This window comes from Balearica regulorum, chromosome Z (genome assembly GCF_011004875.1).
Source record: "Balearica regulorum gibbericeps isolate bBalReg1 chromosome Z, bBalReg1.pri, whole genome shotgun sequence".
Classification (NCBI taxonomy): domain Eukaryota; kingdom Metazoa; phylum Chordata; class Aves; order Gruiformes; family Gruidae; genus Balearica; species Balearica regulorum.
Genome location: NC_046220.1, coordinates 58,391,506 through 58,417,679, shown reverse-complemented (window position 1 = coordinate 58,417,679; position 26,174 = coordinate 58,391,506). Strand labels below are relative to the sequence as shown.

General features: G+C 40.7%; 1 protein-coding gene across 8 annotated transcripts in view; it reads left to right on the top strand.

The window, feature by feature from the left end:
- ZNF366 (zinc finger protein 366) overlaps positions 1 to 19,924 on the top strand; it is a 36,764-nt gene extending 16,840 nt beyond the window's left edge. For all 8 annotated transcript variants that reach the window (XM_075740416.1, XM_075740415.1, XM_075740419.1 and 5 more), the window contains 4 exons: positions 3,040 to 4,367; positions 6,512 to 6,703; positions 12,392 to 12,566; positions 15,048 to 19,924. In XM_075740416.1, coding sequence (XP_075596531.1) covers positions 3,069 to 4,367; positions 6,512 to 6,703; positions 12,392 to 12,566; positions 15,048 to 15,583 — 2,202 coding nt within the window. In that variant the 5' untranslated portion in view covers positions 3,040 to 3,068 and the 3' untranslated portion in view covers positions 15,584 to 19,924. The remainder of the gene's footprint in view (positions 1 to 3,039; positions 4,368 to 6,511; positions 6,704 to 12,391; positions 12,567 to 15,047) is intronic.
- Positions 19,925 to 26,174: the final 6,250 nt, after the last annotated feature.

The window sequence follows — 26,174 nt, the reverse complement described above, 5'->3', positions numbered from 1 at the left end:
GGTGACAGGGGGAAAATACGTCTAGTTTTCCAACCTAACCTCTGCCTGGCTAGATACATGCATGTACAGAAACACACACACATATTCAGATAAGTGCATCCCTCAGGAGGACAAGGATGTTGTAAGGTTATGCAGGAAGAAAATTAGAAGGGCCAAAGCCCAGCTAGAACTTAATTTGTCTACTGCCGTAAAAGACAATTAAAAAATGTTTCTATAAATACATTAGTAACAAAAGGAAGACTAAGGAGAATCTCCATTCTTTATTGGATGTGGGGGAAAACACAGTAACAAAGGATGAGGAGAAGGCTGAGGTACTTAATGTGTTCCTTGCCTCAGTCTTTAGCAGTAAGACCAGTTGTTCTTTGGGTACCCAGCCGCCAGAGCTGGAAGACAGAGATGAGGAGCAGAATGAAACCCCCATAATCCAAGAGGAAATGGTTAGTGATCTGCTACACCACTTAGACACACACAGGTCTATGGGGACGGGTGGGATCCACCCAATGGTACTGAGGGAGCTGGCAGAAGTGCTCACCAAGCCATTTTCCATCATGTATCAGCAGTCCTGGCCAACCAGGGAGGTCCCAGTTGACTGGAGGTTACCAAATGTGAAACCCACCTACAAGAAGGGCCAGAAGGAGGATCCAGGGAACTACAGGCCTGTCAGTCTGACCTTGGTGGTGGGGAAGGTTATGGAGCAGATCATCATGAGTGCCATCACACAGCACATACAGGCTGAGTCAATCAGGCCCAGTCAGCATGCGTTTATGAAAGGCAGGTCCTGCTTAACTAACCTGATCTGCTTCTATGACAAGGCGATCCCCTTAGTGGATGAGGGAAAGGCTGTGGATGTTGTCTGCCTGGACTTTAGTAAAGCCTTTGACACCATTTCCCACAGCATTATCCTGGAGAAACTGGCTGCTGACAGCTTTGGCGGGTGTACACTTTGCTGGGTAAAAAACTGTCTGGATGGCTGGGCCCAAAGAGTTGTGGTGAATGGAGTTAAATCCAGCTGGCAGCCGGTCACAAGTGGTGTTCCCCAGAGCTCAGTACTGGGGCCAGTTCTCTTTAATATCTTTATCAAGGATCTGGACGAGGGGATCAAGAGCACCCTCAGTAGACAACAGACAACACCAAGTTGTGTGGGAGTGTCGATCTGCTGGAGGGTAGGAAAGGTCTACAGAGGGATCTGGACAGGCTGAATCAATGAGCTGAGGCCAACTGTATGAGGTCAACAAGGCTGAGTGCAGGGTTCTGCACTTGGGTCACAACAACCCCAGGCAACGCCACAGGCTTGGGGAAGAGTGGCTGGAAAGCTGCCTGGCGGAAAAGGACCTGGGGGTGTTGCTTGACAGCTGGCTGAATATGAACCAGCAGTGTGCCCAGGTGGCCAAGAAGGCCAACAGCATCCTGGCTGTTGTATCAGAAATGGTGTGGCCAGCAGGACTAGGGAAGTGATTGTCGCCCTGTACTCGGCTCTGGTGAGGCTGCACCTTGAGTCCCGAGTTCAGTGTTGGGCCCCTCACTACAAGACAGACATTGAGGTGCTGGAGCGTGTCCAGAGAAGGGCAACAAAGCTGGTGAAGGGTCTAGAGCACAAGTCGTATGAGGAGCAGCTGAGGGAACTGGAGTTGTTTAGCCTGGAGAAAAGCAGGCTGAGGGGAGACCTTATTGCTCCCTACAACTACCTGACAGGAGGTTGTAGCCAGGTGGGTGTTGGTCTCTTCTCCCAAGTAACAAGTGACAGTACAAGAGGAAACAACCTCAAGTTGCTGCAGGGGAGTTTTAGATTGGATATGAGGAAAAATGTCTTCACCGAAAGGGTGCATTGGAACCAATTAAGCATTGGAACAGGCTGCCCAGGGAAGTGGTGGAGTCACCATCCGTGGAGGTATTTAAAAGACATGTAGATGTGGTGCTTAGGGACATGGTTTAGTGGTGGACTTGGCAGTGTTAGCTAAACGGTTGGACTCGATGATCTTAAAGGTCTTTTCCAACCTAAATGATTCTATGATTTGATTCTATGATTTGATGATTCTAGAGAGCCAAGGCAAAAGGTAGCAGCCTTATTTAAGATGAACCGCAATTCATACACAATATTTCAGATGAACCCCAAATTCAGGAGAAGCTCCCCATATGATCAGTGGAACACAACATTTTGCCAGAAGAAAATTATTAATCTGCCTAGTCAAACTGTACCACTAGAGCATTCTTAGGTGTCAATTACTCTGGAGACCTGGGAAGTTGTTGACATTAATTCTATATTTAGTTTTATAGTGGAGATTTTGCCCACCTATTTAGAAACAACCTCCCCCCTAGATTAAGTCTATAAAACTGAATGTAATTTGGAGAGTCGTCAAAGGTCTTTCCTCCCCCAAATCTGCCAGGTAAATATCTCTGGGATTAAAACAAAGAAAATAAATTAATCTCTGCCTTCTTATTACAATACAAAGTGAGAGAAGCCAGGAAACACGGCACAAAACCTGATGGTACACAGTGTCCTTAGATCACTTGGCCATTGTTTTCTCTCACAGTAGCACATGTTAATGATACAAAGAAGTTTAACATTTTTTGGCTTAGGCTTTTCATGTCACAACTATAATAAATGTGCACATTATTGTTTGTATTGCCACATCCTTTAGATGCACCGCCAACTTCTAGAGCTTGTGCATGCACAGCCAAGGACAGGGATTTGCCCACAAATAGCCTGGCTGAATTAAATTAAGCAGAAACATTGCCATACAGATTCAGTTGCAAAGTAGTGTGTCACGGTACAGCATGCCTATGTTGCAAAGATGTTGTATGGATAAAGCTTGATTTAACCCACCAGCTGTACTGCAGGAATACCAAAGCTCCGTTGTTCTTCACTAACCAATTTAATTATCCTTTAAAAGGCCTTTGTCTTATATGGGCCTAAGACACTCTCAGTTGCATTTAGTTAAAAAAACACAACAACCTCCGAAACAATAAAATAGACAATAAAATGTTAAACCCAGGAGAACAGGAAGAAGTAAAGAGATTTGGTTTTTTCTTTCATTGAAGGAATTTGGGCGACACAGAAAAAGTCAAATATGATGAAGAATGAAGAAACAAGTTTTAATGTGGACAGTACCAGAGCCTCTCCCTTCTCCCACTGCCTGCAGCCACTGAGCCCTGTTACAAAGCCACACAGAACAACTCCATTTGGTGACGAATTCAGACCACACCTATCACATTTCCGCTATGGCCCTCCTCCTCTTGGAGACATGGAAACATTCCAGGGGTCCTTGGAAGGAGGGTCTCGGAAACGCAAGAGCATGCCAACAAAAATGCCTCCTTCTATTGCCCTTGAGGGTTCCTCATCACCACCAGACAGACCTGAAGATCACAATGACATAGGCTCTTCCAATCTCCCCTTGGTGTTCCAACAGCCAGCACAGCCCAAGTACAGTTCCCAGATGATCGACCTCTGCAACTTTGGTTTTCAGTTTTACAGAACTCTGGAACACTTTGGAGCCAAGCCCATTAAGCAAGAACCAGTGAAGTCTAACATGACATGGCCCAGTGGCCCAGCATTCATGCAGGCTCCTTACCCTTATTATCCTAAAGTCCACCCTGGCTTAATGTTTCCTTTTATTGTGCCACCAAACTTTCATTTCAGGAACCCCTTTCAAACGAAAAGACCTCCAGATCCACCCTTCAGGAGGGCTGAAGTAAGAGAAAGTGGTGAAAATAAACAGAAAGTGGAAAGAGTAGATGTCAACCTTCAGATAGATGACAGTTACTATGTTGATGTGGGGGGTGAACAGAAACGTTGGCAATGTCCCATGTGTGAGAAGTCGTATACATCCAAGTACAATTTGGTGACCCATATCTTGGGGCACAGTGGCATTAAGCCACATGCTTGCACCCGATGTGGCAAGCTTTTCAAGCAGCTAAGCCACTTGCACACACATATGTTGACACACCAGGGCACTCGGCCACATAAGTGCCAGGTGTGCCACAAGGCTTTCACTCAAACCAGTCACCTTAAGAGACACATGATGCAACACAGTGACATCAAGCCTTACAACTGCAGGATTTGTGGCAGAGGTTTTGCCTACCCCAGTGAGCTGAAAGCACATGAGTCCAAGCACGAGAGTGGCCGAGAGAACATTTGTGTGGAGTGTGGTCTGGACTTCCCAACCCTGGCCCAGCTGAAGAGACACTTAACAACCCACCGTGGCCCTATACAGTACAATTGCACTGAATGTGATAAGACCTTCCAGTACCCAAGTCAGCTGCAAAACCACATGATGAAGCACAAAGACATCCGCCCGTACATCTGCACTGAATGCGGCATGGAGTTCGTGCAGCCCCACCACCTCAAACAACACTCCCTCACTCACAAGGTAAGCCAGCACGGGCTGTGCTCTCACCTTGCATCAGAAGGTAGCACAAGGATTACAGGCTGTTAAAAATACACATACGTACCTCCTCAGAAAGAAGGTAATCAGGCTATGCAGCCTCATGCTGGCCCTTTGCCAGCTGGAGAGATCTATGCAGAGCAAAAGCCCCAGCAGCGCTGGCAATAGTAGAAGCTAGATGTCTCTGTCAGTCTTAAGAAAGTACACACAAAACCCTCTTTGTTATAAACAAGAGTTCATTTATACCACCTGTATTACTTCCCAGAACTGTATTCACATTTCTCTGTTTCTGGGTTTTATCTTCAGAGTGGTCTTCTGTAACATAACAAAATTTTGTAGAGTTGTATAACACACCCAAAAAACTTTAACAGAAATTTTCTACTGAAACCCAATTCTATTGCTTTGCTCCCTTAATTGGGAAGTAGGTGTATTTGCAGTAGACTGTATGTATGCAGCAAAAGAAAGTATATTATTACTCACCAGATTTTGAAGAATCATTATCATGAGACATTTAGGGAAAAAAAACCTAACGAAAGAAAAATTCCCCTTTGTGCATAAGTTATCCAGAATGCCAGTTAATAAAAGTGTACAAGGAGGACCATAATCCCAGCCAATTTGTATCAAGTCTTGCCACTGCTCACAGCAATGACAGCAAAGTCAGTTTAGACTCGGAGCAGGCTTTGGAAGACATCCAAAAAGATTGCTTTCAAAAATAGGAAAACTGTAACTGTTCCATTCAGGAATGTCTGAAATTGGCTTATCCAGCTTTACAAAAATGTTAAGACAAGTCAAAACCCCACACATTTTATAAAAATTTGCTTCCAGCTTTGCATTTTTTCCCTTTAACACTTGAATTTTGGCTTTTATATGAAAAACACTAAAAATAGAGAAAACTACAGCATTTCAGTCTTATAGACACATTTTCTTTTAAAAACCAACAACATGTACTTCCACATTTGCTTTTTCTTCCCTACTACATGGTTATAATTTCTGCTCTTTTCGGAGATTCCCTGGTGTTTGGATTTACCGTGCAAAATTCTACTAATGTAAGACTTGGTAGTTTTTTGTCACAGGAAATGCAATGTCTCTGAGCCTTTAGAGAACTTCTGCTTCTTTGTCCACAGCTGCAGGTGGATTCAGCTGTGAAGATAATTAACATTACTTAGCTGACCAAATGCAGCCTCACAGTAGATAGGCCGGCACTTAAACCTGCTGCTGGTGTTCACAGTTAGCTTTGCAATTACCTGTAAAAACCACTGACTGGCAAGAAAGTACAGATCGTCTGAAGTCTTCTTGACTGAAGGAGGAGTAATTGCTCTTGGCAATTACTAGTAAATCCTCATCAACTTCAGCAAGTTATACTCAAACTCTTAAAGTGTTTAGTGGTAAATTAATTGATTTTCATAGCATCTAAATGTCTTTTTGAAGACCTGGTAGTTAGATCACATGGGTGTGAGCAAGAATATTGAATTATGCATTAGTAAATTGACTGGATGACATAATGGTCTGTAATGGCTCTGTAAAAAACAGATAAAATTATTAGGGTTAGTGCAAGTCCCACTAAGTGTGAACAGTTCTTTCTCTTCATTGAATATAACATGTATGTCCTATGTCCTTATTTGGTGATATTGCTTGACTACTTCTCAGCTACTTCAGATTATTTTCTATAGCTTTCTTCAAAACAGGACTATGCCTTTTTTAGAAGCCGATGATGTTCAATAATCAAAGGCAAGCACTACTTTATTCTCTTAACTAGTTAGCTTTTATTCTTGGTCGATAAGTGTACACATTTGACCAATACTTTACATAAGGAGCAGATTAGGACAGAGAAGCTCTACTACTGACTATGTCTCATTGATTTGTAAACTTACTGATGAAAACAAAACTCATTATTTTTTTAAGCTTACATTTTGTTTTCCTTCTCTGCTTCTCAGATTCTTGTAAGAATTTGCCAGGAAAAACATACCTAAGTATCTATTACTTGAACAAATGATGATAATAGTGAAATAATTTATTACCTGCTTTGCTAATGCAGAATGAATAATTCATATATTGCTGTACTAAAGATGAAATTTTAAAATCTAAAAATTTTTCCATCTATAGAATTTTCTGATTTTTTTTTCTTACAGGGTGTGAAAGAGCACAAATGTGGAATTTGTGGCCGGGAATTTACTCTGCTGGCCAACATGAAGCGACATGTCCTGATCCACACCAATATCAGAGCCTATCAATGCCACTTGTGCTTCAAGAGCTTTGTGCAAAAGCAGACTCTCAAGGCCCATATGATTGTTCACTCTGATGTCAAACCCTTTAAATGCAAGGTAAGTGCATTTGGTGTCAGAGGCATTAACCCACTGTGATTTTATCATCTTGTGATATGGTAGAATTAGAAAAACAAGGCTTGGTAACACACATTGCAATTGCATATTAATTAGCATAAACCAGCCTGGTTTTCTTTCTTTATCCAGGTTCTGCTTATGTAGCACAAAATAATGGAGGTAAATATCTGCGGTTTACTCCCCTTCCCCTTCAATATCAGTAACTTTCATCCTCAAATATTTTTTCCACTTCATGGGCATTTAAATGCTACAGTGGTTTGAGGACAATAAACATACCTGACATTTGCTTAGTACAGCCATCCAAACAGAAGTCTAAGTGCTTAATAGCTTGAAACACTGACTAAAATCATAGATCAAGTTGTGCACCCCACGGAGGACCATGGAAAAGCAGCAGCCAGGACTTCACCCAGTGATGCTGTGTGACAGTTCAGGGAAAGACTCAAAGCAATCCATGGCAAAATACAGCTGCAGAAGGGATTTGAATGGGCCAAGAGTAATTACCAGACTGAAATTCAGAGCAGGACATCATTATCCTAACAAAACAGCGTCTGAGACCATCTGGCTTTTTTAGGATCCTGTGCGAACTCCAGTTTGCTGCCTCCCTTCAGCACACTGGAGGCTGACATTCCCTTTCCATCCTCTCCTCTCCTCCCTCCCCATAAACCTTTCAGGCTTTGGATTTCTTGACCGTGCTCATCTCTAATATCTTCCTTATGAATGATTCATGTTTATGATATTACTCAGTATCGGACACTACATCTGTTCCTTTTGCTGCCTATCTGGTTCATTACTGTAGTCATACCTTGTGAAGTCAAAGATCGTAGGTTTTATTCCCACTTTGATTTGCTCTATGAGGGCTATAAATACAGAGTGGAGCATATTACCCAGTTTATGCCTAAGTAACTTAAGACTGATCTGGAAGCAATTTCTAGAACTCTTTCATCCAGTATCTTTATGGAATTAAATGTTTTCTTAAAATGAATGTTTCATCCAGAGCGAGAGCTGGATGAAAAATTTTAAATGGAATGATTTTCTCTTGAAAAATGTAGAACTTCAGCATGTCTTAGGAAAATATGGCATTAGTGATAATTTTAAAAGGAAAATGTCAAAATGAGTATTTTTACTTCCTCATTTTGCTTTGATAACTTTGAAGCACTTCACTTTGAAAAAATAACAGCAAAGTCTTTCAACTTTAACGATTTTTTTCATTTTATGTTCTGTTAAAATGTTATTTTATATACCAGGACTTAAGTCATTTTATATTGATAAAATAATTTCTGTTACTGAAATGCTTGGGTAGTTTGATGTCAAGTCTGCTAGAGACTTTCATTCTTTGAGAACACATGCAAACTTGTCTTTTTGTTCCCGTTTGGTCAAAGTCCTCCTCTGACTCCTTGAATTTCAGAAAAAAACCTCAATTATTTGATCAGCTGTTCTGGATGCAGTATCTGGACCAACACAACTTTTTAAGTATGTGCAGATTAGCTGGAAGTTTGTGCTCAGGTTAGGATTTGATGATGACAGACTATTAAAACTTGGAGATGGCAATAGTTTGAACCGGGAACTGGAGTACCACCAGTATGTTTTCCAGCCAGTAACAAAAGCTCTACAGGAACACCTGTTTTTATTATTTTTTTACTTCTTTGTCCCCACCCAATGTTCCTAGGAGGAAAGAAACAAGTAAGCACAGTGAACCAGTTTCTCGTATGACTGAAGGGGCATGAATCAGTATCACTGCCCCTGAACAGAGCGGAGATTGTAACAATGAGCAAAGGGAGAATCAGGCATTGCTCTATGGCGTTAGGAGCATCCCTTGCCTCCCTGGCAGAGCCCTTGAAAGACTCAAGCAAGTTTTTCTGGCTGGTATTCAGAGGGTTAAGGCAATGACCAGATAGCAGCCTTTTGGCACCAAGCTCCTCCTCAGCAGAAGGAAGGATATAGCTGTATGAACAGCCTGCTTAACAATGGCTCACATGTCCCCGGGGAACCGCCTGCAAATAGATTTCATCTTGCTTTCTCTTGTACTTTTCAAAGCTTCCTGTTTTCTCACGGTCCTTTTGGACAGTTTACAGTCTTTCTCCCTCTCCCTCTCTCTTTGAGGAAAGGAACACCCTTCTTATGAAGGAAAAAAAAAAAAAAAAGAAGAATGCAAGGGAAAGAGAGCACAGCAGTAGCCTTTCTACTTCACCACATGCAATGGTTTTCTTTACCTTTTTCTCACAGCAAAAGAAAACACGAGGCTTTCCTATGTGTCTAATCACAGCTAAGCACAGACTATCTGAAGTGAGGGAGTAGCAAATAGTTGTCCCTTCTGTTTCCTCATCCATCTGCAGCCTGGATCTGTGTTTGATTTTTCTCTGAAGAGTGAACTTCTCTGTAGCGTTTAAAGGCCAGAGCCTGTGCTGCCTTGTTTATTTCTGTTTAAAAAAAAAACAAAACAAACACAACAAAACCCCAACACAAAACACCACTGAAGAGTTCTGAAGGCGTTGCACCAACTGGTACAATAGTGCTAATTCTGATTTGTAGAGGAAGCTTCCATGACATTTACAGTTGCTTTTAGTGCTGAAGTAAGCTATGTTTCAGACCTCCAATAAAGAATGCAATGAAGTTTTCTCCAGCCCAGCCAAATACACTTTGCAGCAGATGTTTTGAACTCCACTTTTTTCCCATCTAAAATCATGGGTTTAGATCAGGACTCAAAACCAAAGAATAAATGAGAGATAAGTACTTTGGGAAGAAACAAAACAGACTGACAAATCTAGAAGGATGATACTTCACGTGATGGCTTAGGAAGGCAAAATCTAGTGTTGAACTAATTCAGCTTTTTTAGCAAACTGTACTGCAGTCCATTTCACCAGCCAGTGAGACAAAATGTGTTCAGCAGAATTGCAGCTGAGGTCTTTCTCTTCAGGGCTTGAATTTTCTTTTGTCTAAAGTAGGCAACCTAACAAAAGGTCCACAAGTAAACCATCTCGTTTCTTCCATCCCGAGATCTCTTGCATGAGATTTGCATCTCCCTGAGTGCTAAGGTCCTCTGTGGCGAGTTCTGCTGGAGCTGCCTCCCATGCAACTGGCTCAGGGTCGTCCTTCACACTCTGCTCATCAGTGCTCACACCCCTGCTCTGTCACAGAGAAAGAAAATCTTGTACACCTTCCTGGTCTGGTCTACAGACTCAGCCTGTGCTTTAGGTACTAACTATGAACCCCAGCTAGCTCTGAGTTGCTACCTTCCAGTACATGAACCCCAAACTCTCTGGATCACGGACATTCATCCAAAAGCCATTTTGTGCCTTTTGAAAAGGATAGGTTACCCAGAGACCATGCCACACAGAGCCATCGTTCTGAAAAACAATTTTCATATCTGCATTTCTTTCATTTTCCTGCCACACCTCTCCGCTCTAGTACCATTTCCTCAGGTTCCCAGAGGAGATTTCAGGACAAGAACACATTACATATCCCTAAGACTGTGCATGACTTTTGGAAATGGAAAACCCACTCCCTTTATTCAGAGACACAAAACTTTCATGCTGTAAGGAATTATCCATTACAAAGTCCCCTGTCTTTTTGTTGTGAAGAAAGAGAAATAGATATTGCATTGACAGAAATGAAATAAATGCTCCTACTATATCCATTCTAATACTCAGTACCTTAAAAAGATACAGATTTGCATGAAGTACTCTGGCCACTCACCTATTCAACCTGATTTTCCTTGATTACCAGTTTAGATAGGGAACTAAAGACCTAGCTACCAGAAAGCAAAAGCTGGAGAGAACACAGGTCAGCCACAATATAAGCAGATAGCCAGAAGCCTTTTGTTAAGAGGTATTAGAGAGGTATTATTATTGGCATTCTTGTAGTCAGAGAAATATTGACATGTCATAGGTCGTTCCAGCAGCTGTCAAGATATAATCAGCTGCTGTTCTTCCTTGTGATTTTTCTGTGCTTATCAGTGCTTCTTCTCCTCTTTGCTTCCTCCCAAAACTTTCAGAGTGTTATTTGATGCATTCATTTCCCTGAATGTAAGTCATCTGGCATATTAGCTTTCTCTGAATGCAAAGAAGAGGCAGTACTCTTTTCTAAGTTGATGGATGACCTTTGGAATCAGTTATCCTACTTTTACAAATTAATAACTCATTTTCAGTGGCTATTTTTTCCCCTCTCCACTGTCTTTGTTAACACTTTCCTGATAAATTTATTTGCTAGAATGTTCATTTTAGCAAAATCACAGTGAGCTAATCACAGAAGAGAATTTACGCAGCTAAAGCAAATATTTTTTTAAAGGCAAGTGGATATTTCCAGACTTTCTTTCTGCAGCACTGACTCAGCTCTAGTTTTTATTTAAAAACAATACCCCTGCAAATTTTTATATTAACAAACTGCTTCCTTCCATTTTGCCTCAAGAGATGGTTTTAAATGTGAAGGATACAGTACTATTTCAATGAAGATCATTTCACTATCTACATTTCCTCCAGATATTCTGAATTTGAATTAAAAATTACGGTAGTAGACCTTCTGTACTGCCAAAATAAATTAAATCAGAAGTCAGATTAGACAAAAAATTTGGTGGAATCTCAGTAACTGTTTTTTAGTAATTTTCTCCCAGATGAACACACTGCTTGATGGAAGTTTCAGTTATTCATTAATGGTGATTCTGTCTCATAGAGTAATAAAGATCATTAAAAAAAAAAAAAAATCTGATGATAAAAGTATTTGTCTAAAACCACTCTGAAAAAAGGACCTGAAGTAAAAAGCAACCACAGAAGTTTGCAGAGCATGTAAATAGCCAGTTGAATGTGAATAAAATTATAAATCCTGATAAGGAAAGACCAGAAGACAAGTAAGACTAGAACCTTGTAATAGTGATGTCAAACTCTCATGTCTTGAGAATACATTTGATTTATAAGGGACCAGACTAGATAAACAAAAACAATGAAAAAAACCCCTTTATTGTTTCATCAAAGGGAAACTTGCACGATCAATGGCTTGAGCTGGCAGGAACATGCTTCAGGGAAAGCTGAGTCATTCTTCAGCCCCATGACTGTTTGAATTCCAGCTTACTCACCAGAGACACTGAAACACAGAAGTTGGTAAACAGAAGATAAGAGGATCAGAGAAAAATGGGGGAGCAAGAAACAAAGAAAAAAAGAATTGCTTTTTCTAGCTTTAAGCAAAATGTGCAGCCATTTAGTTTCCACTTAAGGAGAAGTAATATTCTGCTTGACTGTTTCACAGAAACCCTTCATTGGTTTTATTTTGTATCTCCATCTCTGCCTGGTGTTCTTGATTAAAGGCTAGATTTATAAAGTACAACAAAATGGTTCACCAGGGTAGAAAATTATACTTTGAGTTTGATTCAAGTTAAGCGCCTTCCAGGTTACGCACTTAAGCCTCTCCCCTCCTTACAACATTCCCTGCTTTTGGGGAACCCTTGACTGTGTGTCCTAGTCAACAAATTTAAAAAAATAGCAGCAGCGCAGAAGGCGCTAGATAGATCAGACTCAACCACATGTTCTTGTCTATAGGAATTTTGCCTATATCTTTGAAAAAAAATCGCAACCAGAAGTTGCCAGGGCTTAAGTTGAGAAGAGTAGGCCTATTTCCTTTTAAAATGTTTTCCTTGGAAGTACCCCTTTGAACTAATCATTTTCATTTTTACTGTTTTTGCAGCTATGTGGAAAGGAATTTAACAGAATGCACAATTTAATGGGACACATGCATTTGCACTCGGACAGTAAGCCTTTCAAGTGTCTCTACTGTCCCAGCAAATTCACCTTGAAGGGGAACCTAACCAGGCACATGAAAGTCAAACATGGGGTCATGGAAAGAGGATTTCATTCTCAAGGTAATATTTTTCAGCAAGGTTATTCTCTGAGAGATTTGAAGATGCATATCAGTAAACCCAAATGGGCTTTATACCACAGATCCACAATCTGGTACCATAGACCCAATGCTATTCGAAGAGATTGAATCCCATAAGCCCGGGGGGCTGTTATTAACTATCTGTATTACTCCAGTGCTACAGATCAGAGATCCCCAAGGCAGTGACCCTTGTCTCAGAGACCTTTCAGACTAGATATCTGATGACACAGAGGTACATACTGAGATGGAGCTGTAGATGGAGACAAAATGAGACAGTATTTATGAGCACAAAGGAAATAAGTGCACTAAGTTGCTGTTGTCAGGTGTTAGGGAGAATATGGTCAGTAGTGTGAGAGCAGAGGACTTATCAAGACATGCCAAATGTTCCTGTACTCAAGCCCAGGACTCCTCATCCACCACTGTGAGAAGGTGTGATATCCACAGCACCACAGAGCTTCTCCCAGCACGTGGGTACCCCAAGACACAAATGGGAACAAGCTGGGGGAGATTCAGCCTTAGTGAGGCGGTGGCACATGTAGTTGGCCAGGGGAAAGACTGGATGACATGATCTTCCAGACTGAAGATGCAGTTCCATTATTTTTGAATAAATGTTACAGTTTCAAGGGTCTTGATTCCCAGAGGCTGACAGACCACAGCCTAGCAGCCATGGACAAGCAGACATTTTTCCCCAGACACATCTGGTTAGGAGTTTATAGTTTTTCTCTCATGTTTGAAGTACATCATAAATCATAAATTCATTCAAAGCTGACAGAAGCAAAAAATGTAGAAGATTTCATGAGTCTTGCCATTGTTTATTTGATTCCAGTCTGGAATGGGAGCCAGAATAGCTCTACATTCAGGATCCTTGTTTTTTCCATACCATATTGCCTAAAGTCAGCTATGTCAAAGGCCATAGGCTCAGGACACAGTTTACAAAGCAGCATGTGAACAGGAGGAGACACTCCTTCCCCATCTCAAAGTATATTGATTTTTGACTACCTAGATTATCCTGCAAAGCATTACCAATCTCCCACCTACCACATACACTTCCTAAAGTCAGCCTCATGTGTGCACACATGCCAATGCTATCTAAAGAAGTGGTGGAATTCGGGAGCATTGTTTTGAGAGTTTGAAAGTAATTCTTTCATGGGCAAGATTTCTTGGTGTTCCTCAAATTCAAGCTTTAGGACAGCCTAGCACATATGTAAAGCAGATACTCTAATGGCATTTGGCATAAAATTTGCGAAGATCCTAACAGGTAATGAAATAAATGGCTTCCCCCCCCCCCCCCCCCCCCGCAAATCTCCTACAGCACCATGCTAGTTATACAATTACTTGTAACTGAAAACAGCCTAAGAGCTTTTTAGTGTGCAGAGATTCTTCAGCCCTTGAGTCTTATCAAACACAAGGCAATTTGTAAGGGCTGCCACCGGCTCATGAACCATTTTAACAAATACAACCTGTTGCAAAGTAGCAGCTGTATCTAGGGAGGCTGCATAGATCCTGCAGAATCTGGATTCAGTTACTGAGGGAAAAAACCCAAATCAAAGCAAGTAAAACAGTGGGTTTTGTAGATACTTGCTATTAGGTGAAATCCTCACACCAGTACTGTCACTATTATTTGAATTAAGATGGACTATGCCTGCAGTGTCTGAACCTTCTGCAGTGCATCCCAATACCCAGAGTGTATTTCAGTCCACAAATGCCTCCTGGGTAACATCTGGATTTCCAGCAAGAGAGGAGACACTCTGACAAAAGTTAAGACAAACCAGACCAAGAACTACACTCAGACTTATACTGCTCAGCTCAAAATCGTTTGTTTATAGTGATCTCCTCAAGCTGAAGCACTATTTAGTGCATAGAGCTTTTCAGTGGCATGAGTGGCTTCTCAGTGGGTGAAAGAGGGGAAATTAAGGGGAGTGTAGGCCATAGACTGCTGAGACTTGATTGCCTTTTCATTTATAAAGTGGTAACTTTGAACCAGAGTGTCTACAGAACAAACACATTAACATGTTTTTAATCTCTTTCACTCCTCTGGAAAAAAACTTACAAAACTTCGGACTTTGATTATGGCCTGTGATGCTTTAGATCAAAGTTTTCATTTTTAAAAAAATAGGAAGGAGGAAATGGGTAGGTTCGCTGGCAAAAATAGTTTACAAGAGGCCAGGCCACTTCACTCTTATTCCTAGCTCCTTCATCAAGTGTGTGGCATGTACTGCACAATGTTTTGTGTGTCCTGACCGGGCTGTGAAGTGTATACAATAGTACTTTTTTTAACAGCATCTCAAAGGAGATACCATGAGATGTAATCAGTAAAGTACTTGAAGATAGCTGGGTGGAAGACAAAGGTAAAGTATGAAATGGAAGGCCACCTCATGTTTTGTTTTTTAACCATGTATCACATAGAGTAAAATTTCTTATACATAAATTGTTCCTTTTTTCCCCCCCTCAAACTACTTATAAGGTTTTGGAAGAGGAAGAATTGCTCTGTCCCAGACAAATGCCATGAGAGGCTTGGAACAGGAAGAGCCCTTTGATCTTTCCCAGAAAAGCCAAGGGAAGGGAATCTCATTTCATTCGGATGGCGAGAGTGCCAAGGGAAGCTCATGCCAGGAAGAAGAGGAAGACAACTGCTATGAGGCAGAGCGGTACAGCCCTGCCATGTACCACCATGACAACAACAAGCTGTACGTGGCTCAAGATCTGTCTGGCAAACCTGAGTGCATGATGAAGGACTTCAGAGAGTCCTACTGCAATGAGAAGGAAGAAGTGCTAAGTGAGGGAGGACTGGAGAAGAGAATAGGAAATTCAGACAAGCAGGAGAGCCAAGGAGAGAGAGACCTTGCAAACAACAAAGAACACCTCAGCTTTAGATCTTTTGAAAAGGCCAGACTTGGTCATTCTCTCTCTGATTACTTGTATTTCAAGCATAGGAACAAGAGTTTGAAAGAATTGCTGGAAAGAAAAATGGAAAAACAAGCAATGCTTATAGGCATTTAAAATGGACCTTTTAAACAGCTGGAAATGGGAACCAGATAGCTTTTAACATGAGCTGTAATTTACCAAAGCCTGGAAGTTTGTAGTAGTCTTTAGAAATAAACAAGCCAAATTAATAAAAATAATTTAAGGTAAAACACATACATTAAAAGAGTAAAGCAGTCCAAGGTCACAAAAAAATGCAATAGATGTTGAATAATAACATTTTTATACTTATCCATTTGATGTATAAGCAGACAATGGGGTGGGTACAGAAGTTTATTTTCCTTTATCTGGGGTGGTAGAGACTTATACACAATTTTCTAGTTATCAAAAAGGATCATACTTTAACATTTGATTTGTAATCTGAGTATATATGAACACTTATAACCGTATGTCTCAGAAAATATGAAAATACTAAGTATTTCACAGTATAAGCAAGAGTACTATTAAACATGGTGTGCATGAAAGTGCTGTCACTCTCAGAACTGACACAGTCCAAATACTTCATTTACTGAAATGACTGTTAGTTCAACCATTTACAATGAGAAAAGGAAAACAAATTAAGAAGAAATACTAGTGTCTTGAGAGATAGTGAAGGGCAGCTCTGTAAGGCTTTGGAAGGAATGGAATTTATTATGGTCACAGAAGCTTTTCCTGTGGCATAAGGAATGTTCGTGTTTTGCTGTGTTTCAGTCAGTATCGGAGTTTTCAGCAATTCTTCAAGTGAAATAGCATGGACTGTGTTGACATTTCGTTCTACAGTCTGCTCAGACCAATACATCTAATGAACAGCAGCTGAGTGTAGCATTTGCAAGTCTCGCTGTAATTACACATAAAGCAATATGAGTAATTTCATTGAGAAAGTGATGCAATTTTGCCATTTATCTCTTCAGTTTATCTTGGCTAGCAAGGATGATTTTGAAATACACAGGTCTGATCAGATTTTATTATTTTTATTAGAACGTATGCCAAAAAAAGAGCCCTTACAGGGCATGCAGTACCTCATAGAGTAAAAATGGTTTTGGATTTCCTCTTATCGGAGTCAGAAATTTTCCCTTAGCAACACGGCTTGACCAGTAAGTTCCACACCTTTCGGAAGAATTCCACTCATGCTGGTTTTGCTGAGTCATTCCCAGCTTTTTGCCCTCTGATTCCCATAGAATTATATGTTCATAGCAAAGATGTTAAAAGCACACTCCATTAAGCACATTCCATTAATTGCATAAATAGTTTGACCAACACCTTGATTCCTGCATCTTCAAGATAGATTACAAACAGCCCCACACCCGCTATTGCTTATAAGGAAATAAAGATTTTGTAAGTCAGTCAGTGAATCAGTCCTATGTCATTCTGACATCCCAGCTCAAAAGGTTAAAATCCATGTATATGGTACATCTTTTCCGAATATTACTGCCTTCTTCGCTTACCTGCCATGTTCTTGATTTGAAATACCTTGCTATCATGCTCAATATATAGCAAGTTATAATTAAATACAGGCATATACTTATGGCTTGCTAAGGCTAGAGTCATGTAGCTGCAGCTATCTGCATTATAAGAAACCACTCACCTTACAGAATTAACGATTCTCACACCTACCAGTTAATCAGTGTTCACAGGGCAGCAGCCCTTATTCATCATATAAAACTGGGTTTCTGTTGTCTGAGGTAGCAGAAGGTGGTTTCATTTTTCAGGGCTCAAATATTGCATAATAAAGCTTCTGAATGAAGAGCAGAAAAAGGTGTTCATAAAAGAAGCTGTAACAGATCGGTGAGTCTTCTAAATGTAATTAATTCTACAGCTGATGTACATACTTTTTAAAATAAAAAGGGTATACCAAATTGAAGTGGAATGTAGGTCACTTTAGGACTAGAATTAATGATGTCTTTCAAAATGAGGTGTATTTCGTACATAGCCATGTTTTTTCAGTGATGAACTGTTTTATCATATGCATTCAACTTCCTTGTTTCCAGTGTAAGATAACTCCTCTTGAAAAAGCAGCCATCTTTCTTTCAAGAAAGACATTTGTGGTCAAGCAGAATAATCAGAAAATTTTCAGTCATGTGTGTAACTGCGTTCTTTATTAAACTAGAGGGGAATTGATCAGGTAGAAATTCACCATGGCCTAGGAAATAGTCTTTTAGAAATGGGAACAAGTCCTTTGGTTACCTTCTTGGCAATACCTTGTCTCTGCCACACAAAAGCTCCTATGTGGGAACACATATAGCCAAGAGCTGGGAGCCACTGACTCTTAGAAATGCCTCTCTCAAGGTGGTGCAGTTTCCAGCTATGTGTGATTCAAGGTCAGCACACTCCACCTTTGCAGCCATATTAGTTCCTATGATAAGAGGAATAAGCAAGGAATCAGTAACCCGGCTGCAGTTTCTAGAATCATCATGCAGATGAGTTGAACTTAGCAAGTTCCTTTACTTCTGTGGTGGATAAAGGCAAGAGGCACGCAGCCCTTCCATTGCAAAGCCCTATCTATGCATTGGAGAGTGTTATGGGACAGCTAGACAATCCTTATCAAGAAAGAGACAAATTATTATATACCCCAGGCAAATGGAGCAAAGAAGACATTTTTAGCAGAGCTCAGCTCCCAGTAGATAACACTGTAACCACAAAAATGATGTCTACTGGGAGTATGCAGTCCAGAGTTCCCTTACAGACCTTGTAAGGGAAAGTGCCAGAGATGTCCTTAGGAAAGGAAGTCACTGCAAACAGTTCTGGATTGTCTGAATGGTTAACCCAAACACTTTCAACCACACCATCGGTGCAGCCAATTTGTCCACTTCTACAGTCCCACTTCTCATTGGAGCAAAAGCAACTGCCAACCACATGCGGCCAGGAAAAAAGGACTAGATATCCCCACAATGGCAATGCTATTTGGGAATAATTTGTAATGTGAATCCCTTTTCTTGCATTCTTCCTAGAAAGCGGAGAATATTCCATTACAATGAGGCCTTGAGACTGTGCCCAGCCATGTAGTCACACTAAGCTAATTCAGAAACACCCAAGCCTAATTCACGTTAGAATAGTAAAGAACTCATCTAAAACCGTAAGTCAGCAGTCAGAGGAATCGCAAACAAAACTATTACTGAGATAAGAAGACAATGCCAAGTGACCCAAGCTAAGAGGTTAGGAGATGATAGTCCTCCCTACTGCAGAACATAATGCAGCTGGGTCTAAGACACTTGTTACAAAGAGGTCCCACGGGACAAATTAAAAGTGAAATAACAGCCTTCATTGTGAAGCACCTTGCTTTTCAAACATAAGTCAGTTTCATGCTATTTATATTGGCACCGTTTTGGGAACAGACAGTAACAGCCTTTGCTTTTTAATAGCTTTGAAAATGCTTTATAGAAATTTGCTCTCATAATAAAGTTATTTCCCATTTCTAATTTTCAGGGGATTAGCTTCCTTGTTTTGCTTTGAATAGAGGCTCAGAAGTCCTGTAGAGACATTGCTTGTGTCCCGGACCTTGGAGGACACATTCTCTTTTTTTCCTCCTTCCTAGTCTGAGTCTGTCAACCTTCTTCCTGCTATGTTGTGGGGAAAAAAAATGTGTTTATCTGACTCTTCTCTGCTATTTAGGTTTTTAGGTTGACACATGAAATTAAAGCCCAGTCTCCACCACCTCTATAGTAAATCACATCCATACCATTTCCATGCATTATTATATGAAGCCTAACGTCACCTCTTGGAGAGCATCAGAGCAAATAGGAGGGGCCACAGACTCATACAACTGAGATGCTTTCCAATTCTGGAGAATTCTGCAAGACACTGTACAGAAGAGAGTAGGTGGATGAAAAGCCAAAAGTTGGGTTACTAAAATTTGAGATAAGGATAAAACACTTTATGATAATATTATAATCTAAGTTTATCCTATGCTGCGTCCTATAAAACAAATTACTGGAAAAAACAAGTAATTCTACTGCAGCCACCTTTTTACAACTCTGTGTTGTCTACAACTCAGGTCTTCTAGCTGTTCTCCAATTTCTCTCTTCATATGGTGCTGCTGGACTCTGCTGTTATGAGTGTAGAGTTAAGAAGTAATATAAGTACTATATTTATTATTCCAAGAAGTTTTTAATAATTATTAACAGTTTTGAAAATAAGTCATGTCTGCTTGGCTGAACAAGATGTAATAGAGCTAACATTTTGTACTCCTAACAGATTTTGCAAATAATGTGGTGTATATTTATTTCACATAGAACATTGTGTTCCTATTTAAAGCCCCAACGCAAAAAATGGACCAACTATCTGTGAATATTTAGTTTTTGGCTTTCTATCTCAATAATAAAAGCATGTATGATGTATTGTATTAATTTAAGCAAATAAATATGTACTGGAGAAGCTGCTGTACTTCATATTGGAATTAATCTGGAGTTCTTGGCACTCTGGTTTTTGCATGAGGCTCATCTGACATGGTCATGCTTCACTCAGCACCAACTGAAGAGTGGTCCTTGTAAAGGGAAACCTAAATCAATGGTGGAGGACTAGTTAGAAGACAAGGACAGGAGGACGTCTGAGGTAGAGCCATCACTTTATTATTACAGACTGCAGGGAGGACATAAAGGGTGCTCTCGAATGATTATGGTATTTATTAACTTGGCCGCTGACAAGCCACAAAAAGAAACATGTAATCCTTATCTTAAAATGTTTCAAAGATCTGCATCATGTAATGATTGCTTTATAACTTAAGGAATCAGCAGAAGACTCTGAAATCAGAGGCTCAGAGTTTCTTTTTCTAATGGAAAGCATCACTCTTAAGCAATAAGTAAACTTGGATTTGTTTGTTTTAATGAGCTCCTGATGGAATTGGCATCATCAGACCTCACAAAGAAACTGTTAAGGTGTTTTTGAGCACAGAGAGAAAGCTAGAGATATCTAGTTTCTAATGTTCAGAGGTATGTACATTAAAAAGTGCAAGAAGGCTTATACAAGCACTAGAAATACATGTAAGAGGCTAAATGGAACAGAACTAAGTCTTTTTTGCCTTCCTGTTTTCTTATTTTCTTTTTTTCCCCTTCAATTCTGATTACAGGTAACGACTACGAAGATTATAAATTACCTCTACATGAGACCGATATGTTGGGGAGTGACCTAGTTCATTCCCATGTGACTCAGTATCAGTGAATCTCCAAGATTCCCATTTGCCAGTCACAAAAATATAATTTAGAAAAACATACATATGGTCCTTCTCACAAATTTCCTTTTCATTTTTGTTTGAAAACTGAGCTATGCTCATTTATGTCTTCAAACAAGCAGAAATGAAGAAGAGAAAGAGAGCCTCTCAGATGTTCCTGGGGGCTTTTCTGTGCCTGTAGTGAAATGGTGAAAAGCTCAGTACATCTAAAGTATTTTCATGAAGACAGCCAAATTAGTATCGATGATATGACAAAAAGTGGTGAATCATTAAAAGGAAAACCAACCCTAGTTAGATACAAATAATATGGGATATCTCTGAGAAGAGCAAGTCACTGTCAAGTTGCAGTGTGTTAGACCTTCAACAGATTAAAATCCTAGTTTAAGTAACAAAGCTGCATACACAACCTCTTGCCAAATTTGTCTCATTAATACACTCTATGGCTTGTAGAGTGTGATACAGCTAAATGTATCTGGTTCATGATGCAAAAATCTGATCTAAAAACACATGCAGGGTGTCAGTCATTTCAGCACTTATAAATGATGAAACACTAAATTGGGATCACTGCTAATGCTGTTCCCAGATATGACATGATGATGTGTTGGATCATACAGCATAAATTTCCCTGGTGATCAGCCCGCAGTGAAAGTACAGCTGAACAGAGAACAGCCACTTCGTGAATAAGTCCTCTGGTGTCCTATCATTCTGTTTACGCTGTCTGAAAAAATGCTGTATATCTAGTCCAATCGTATGAATGATTTAATTTGGATGGAGCCAGACACCATTCCCTTTCAGTTAATTACTTCCTGGATTGAAAAATCTCTTGTAGTGTGAGCATTTTTGTTCAATGGACCTCTGTCGATTTACATCAGTGGAGAATGTTGGCTTGTGTTTTTGGAGCTGTGATTGTCTGGTTGTACTGTACTTTTTTTCAGTACTTAAGTACCCTTACAGTTCTGAATGGAAAATTGTTAAAGAATAAATGATGATTGAGACATTAATTACCCAACTAAAAGACTGGTTGCAGTAAAATGAGAATGATGAAGTTGTGTGAAAACAAGAAATGTATTTCTACCGTATGGAGAGATACTATAAAATTAACAGAGATGGGAACAGTATAAAGATGACAGACAAGGTGTCACAGAAATGTCTCTAAAAGAAATATAGTTAAGCAAGATAACTGGCAGATATGAACTCAGAAAAATATCTAGCAATACTGAGCGATATCTTGCCAGAGAATTCTGTAAGCTGCTGAATTTTTTACAGAACTTGCCATTTTCTACTACAAGCTATAGGACTTTTCTAGAAACACTAACTTTTGATCTTTTTTATTTGTTTCATAGGCCAAGATGATTTTTTTAAATCAGTATAAAAAGCATTTATACAAGGGAGACAATCAACTCTCCAGCTAGCCACACAAATATAATGAAAACTGACAACAGTGGTGAAGTCTTGCTGTGAAGAAAGTTACACTAAAATTGAAACAGAACTGTACCTAGTACAATCTATCTTGGTAGTCTATAAGAGCAGCACCAAGACCAGACAGGTGTCAGATGATACAGGTCTGATAAATTCACATGCGAACACTGCCTGGGAACTTAGAAAGAAATGTGAACTTACTTAAGGGAAAAAAATTAAAAGCTGTCCCATAATGAGAGTTTTTTGTTAAACTGGGATTAACTGGATTGCAAGTTCTAAAAGAATTGTATGCAGCAGACTTCACATGAGCAATCAGCTGAGACTAGACACCAGCAAAACTAATGCCACTCTGAAATATTTCCTACAGAAATGTGTGAGGTTGCTTATGACAAGGGTAGCTCATAGATGCTTGTTACCATCACTCTGCAGGAGGCAACCACGTCACAGCCAACCAGCAGAATGGAACATGAAAGAGGATTGTGCAAATGTCACCCACTCCAGTGCAGTTAGTCCATTTTAATCATATCATCCTCAGGTTAAGGAAACCTGCCTAATTTCGCTCTGAAGGGGGTGAGGCAAGCTCATGCAACCTGTTCCACCCAGCCTTCTGTGTAACACGCAGATGTGGGACAAACTCATTTTAAATAGCTGCACCCATTTTACTAACAAACGTCTGATGAGGACATCCAATAACATGCCCGATTTCAGCAGAGACATCAGTGGTCCTTCTACCTGAATTGTGTTAGCAGATCCAACCCCTGTGCGCCATGAAATCACCCAACTACTCATACTCCGTTAGATAATGTAGAGCTTTTCCATTTCCATTACCTCAATAGTCTCATCATGGGAGTCTAATAACCTTGCAGATAGTTTGACCTGCTTCCTCAGTTTATTACAATCACATACTTCCAGGTTTATTTTTCCAGGGCTTTAGTTCTGCAATTTTAGGCTTCCACTTAGAACCAATTTTTGTGTAGATCTTATCATACAAACTGAGAAGAGTAAGTGCAAGTGATCACTTGCATGCATTTTTGACAGATGGTAGCAAACTAGCAAATCATATTTTCTTATGCTTCTGCTTTTTTATTTTGTATTGTTAAAAAGTTTCCTCTTTTTCCATTTTACTTTTTCCTATTAACTCTTCAAGACCCTAGTGCATAGACCACTGATCAGGGGACCTAATTGTTCAGGGCGATCTACTCTGAGACCATTGCTGCAGAGCCATTTCCATCCTTTTCTTATGAAATACTTGAAAGAGAAAAAGAATACCCCAGCTGACAGACAAGCAGACAGAATGACAGACCCAGGTGCACTTGGTATCGTTTCCAAGAGAGAGCACCGTGAGTACAGGACATTAGTCCTTGCTTCTAAGCAAGATCACCATTCTATGATTCTATGATTCTATGATCGCAGAATCACAGAACCACAGAAGGGTTGGAAGGGACCTCTGGAGACCATCTAGTCCAACCCCCCTGCTAAAGCAGGATCACCTACAGCAGGTTGCACAGGATCACGTCCAGGCAGGTTTTGAATATCTCCAGAGAAGGAGACTCCACAACCTCTCTGGGCAGCCTGTTCCAGTAAGCAGTCACTCTCAAAGTAAAGAAGTTTTTCCTCATATTGAGATGGAACTTCCTGTGTTCCAGTTTGTGCCCATTGACTGTTGTCCTGTTACTGGGCACCACTGAAAAGAGTCTGGCCGCATCCTCTAGACACCTGCCCCTTAGATATTTATAAGCTTTGATGAGATCCCCTCTCAGTCTTCTCCAGCCTAAACAGACCCAGTTCTGTCAGCCTTTCCTCACACAAGAGATACTCCAGTCCCCAAATCATCTTTGTAGCCCTTCACTGCATTCTCTCCAGTAGTTCTCTGTCTTTCTTGAACTGGGGAGCCCAGAACTGGACACAGCACTCCAGATGTGGCCTCACCAGGGCAGAGTAGAGGGGGAGGATAACCTCCCTCGACCTGCTGGCCATGCTCTTCTTAATGTGCCCCAGGATACCATTGGCCTTCTGGGCCACAAGGGCACACTGCTGGCTTGTGGAAAGCTTGTTGTCCACCAGGACTCCCAGGTCCTTCTCTGCAGAGCTATTTCCCAGCAGGTCAACCCCTAACCTGTACTGGTGCTTGGGGTAATTCCTCCCTAGGTGCAGGACCCTACACTTGCCCTTCTTGAATTTCATTTGGTTCCTCTCTGCCCAGTTCTCTAGTCTGTCCAGATCTCCCTGAATGGCAGTGCAGCCTTCTGGTGTATCAGCCACCTCTCCCAGTTTTGTATCGTCAGCAGACTTGCTGAGGGTATACTCCTGTTCCCTCATCCAGGTCATTGATGAATATGTTGAACAAGACTGGACCCAGTACTGACCCCTGAGGCACACCACTAGCTACAGGCCTCCAAATGGATTCTGTGCCACTTATCACAACCCTCTGAGCTCTGCCATTCAACCAGTTCCCAACCCACCCCCTTGTCCACTCATCCAACCCACACTTCCTAAGCTTGCTTGTGAGGATGTTATGTCAAAAGCCTTGCTGAAGTCAAGGTAGACAACACCCACTGTTCTCCCTTCATGCACCCAGCCAGTCATGCCATCAGATGCAGATTTAAACTTTTTTAGATTCATTTTAAAAACCTATTTCAGTGTTTTGGGGTTTGCACTTTTCAGATTATGGACTGAATATGTGAGTAATAGCAGTGGGTGGGAACATACAGATTCACTCATAGTGGACAAAGATTGCTAATCTCCCTTTTATCTTTATATCCCATGAATTAGCAATTGAGGCAGCCAGAGTATATTTATAGTGCAGCTATTTCCATGTGTGAGTTCTTTCAAAGACACATGAAAAAAAAATCCCTTTGGATTGACAACAACCATAAAATCCTGACAATCAGGATATAAAGGGTGGTGTCATCCCATTCATATCATCCCAAAACAACGGCTTCATAAAGCAGCACAGTCAGCAAACCTAAACTTGCTCCTGTTGTGCAAATGTGGGTTTCTGAGCACACAAAGTTCCCTTTGTGAAGGGAACTGCCACCTTCTTTTCTGCAGCTCAAGCACCTCAATTACAGTCTTGTCAAAAGGAGAGGAGCATTTGCTTGTACATTAGAAGAGTTTTCCTGTTTTAATTTTTTGTTTTCAACTGTCTGCAACTTCTGACCTTAAACTCTCAACCTGAGTTGGCACCAGTCATGCACAAAAATTTAGGGATGGGAAAGACAGCATAATAATTTTGGAGATCTAGGTTGACAAAAAAATATGTAATCTTACCAATATTAAACACCTTCCAACCTGTATATTAAACATCCCTAAAATTTCTTTTGTTTTAGAGCTTCTTTATGATGTTAACATGAAGATGAGACCTACTTGCCCAGCAAGCAGAAAACTACCCTAGGCTGTTCAAACCTGAAAACCCTCCAAAAACACTTATTTAAATATGTAGCTTTTCAAGCTGTACTCTGCAAGAGTTTTGTTATATTGTACATTACTAACCTTTCCTTCTGCTTTCTGAATCAGTTATTCAGGAGCATGCCTGGAGGCAAGGCCGTAGAGCAACCATACGTCCCTCGCCCTGCAGCCCTGTCCTCTCCAGCCAAGGTGTCTCCTTGGCTGGTACCTCCCGACCACTGCATTTTACAAACTGGTTACTGAGCAAAAGCTTTCCAGCTTGGTCTTTGTGGGTTGCAAGCCATTGCAATTGGTTTTGCAGGAGAGACATGAGGCTTTTCCCCATCATATTAGAGGGTGACAAGCTTCAAATGGACCCAATGGCTCCCAGGGCTGAAGCGGTCACAGCACAGCTGCCAGGGTTGCCCAGTAGCCCACAGCAAGATTGGGGCACAGGGGTCAGCATCCCACTGGTGGGAGAAAGGGATGCAAAAAGTGTGCAAAAAAGGACTACACTACGTCTGTGTGTCACAACTACTGTGGATAACCACTTATACTTTCTCTCATAAAGCTCAGTCTGAGTGGATGCAAGAGAGAGGGTCTTGTTTTGACCTGCTTTGTGCATTTTAAGAAATGAATTATTTTAAGAAACTCTTGCCT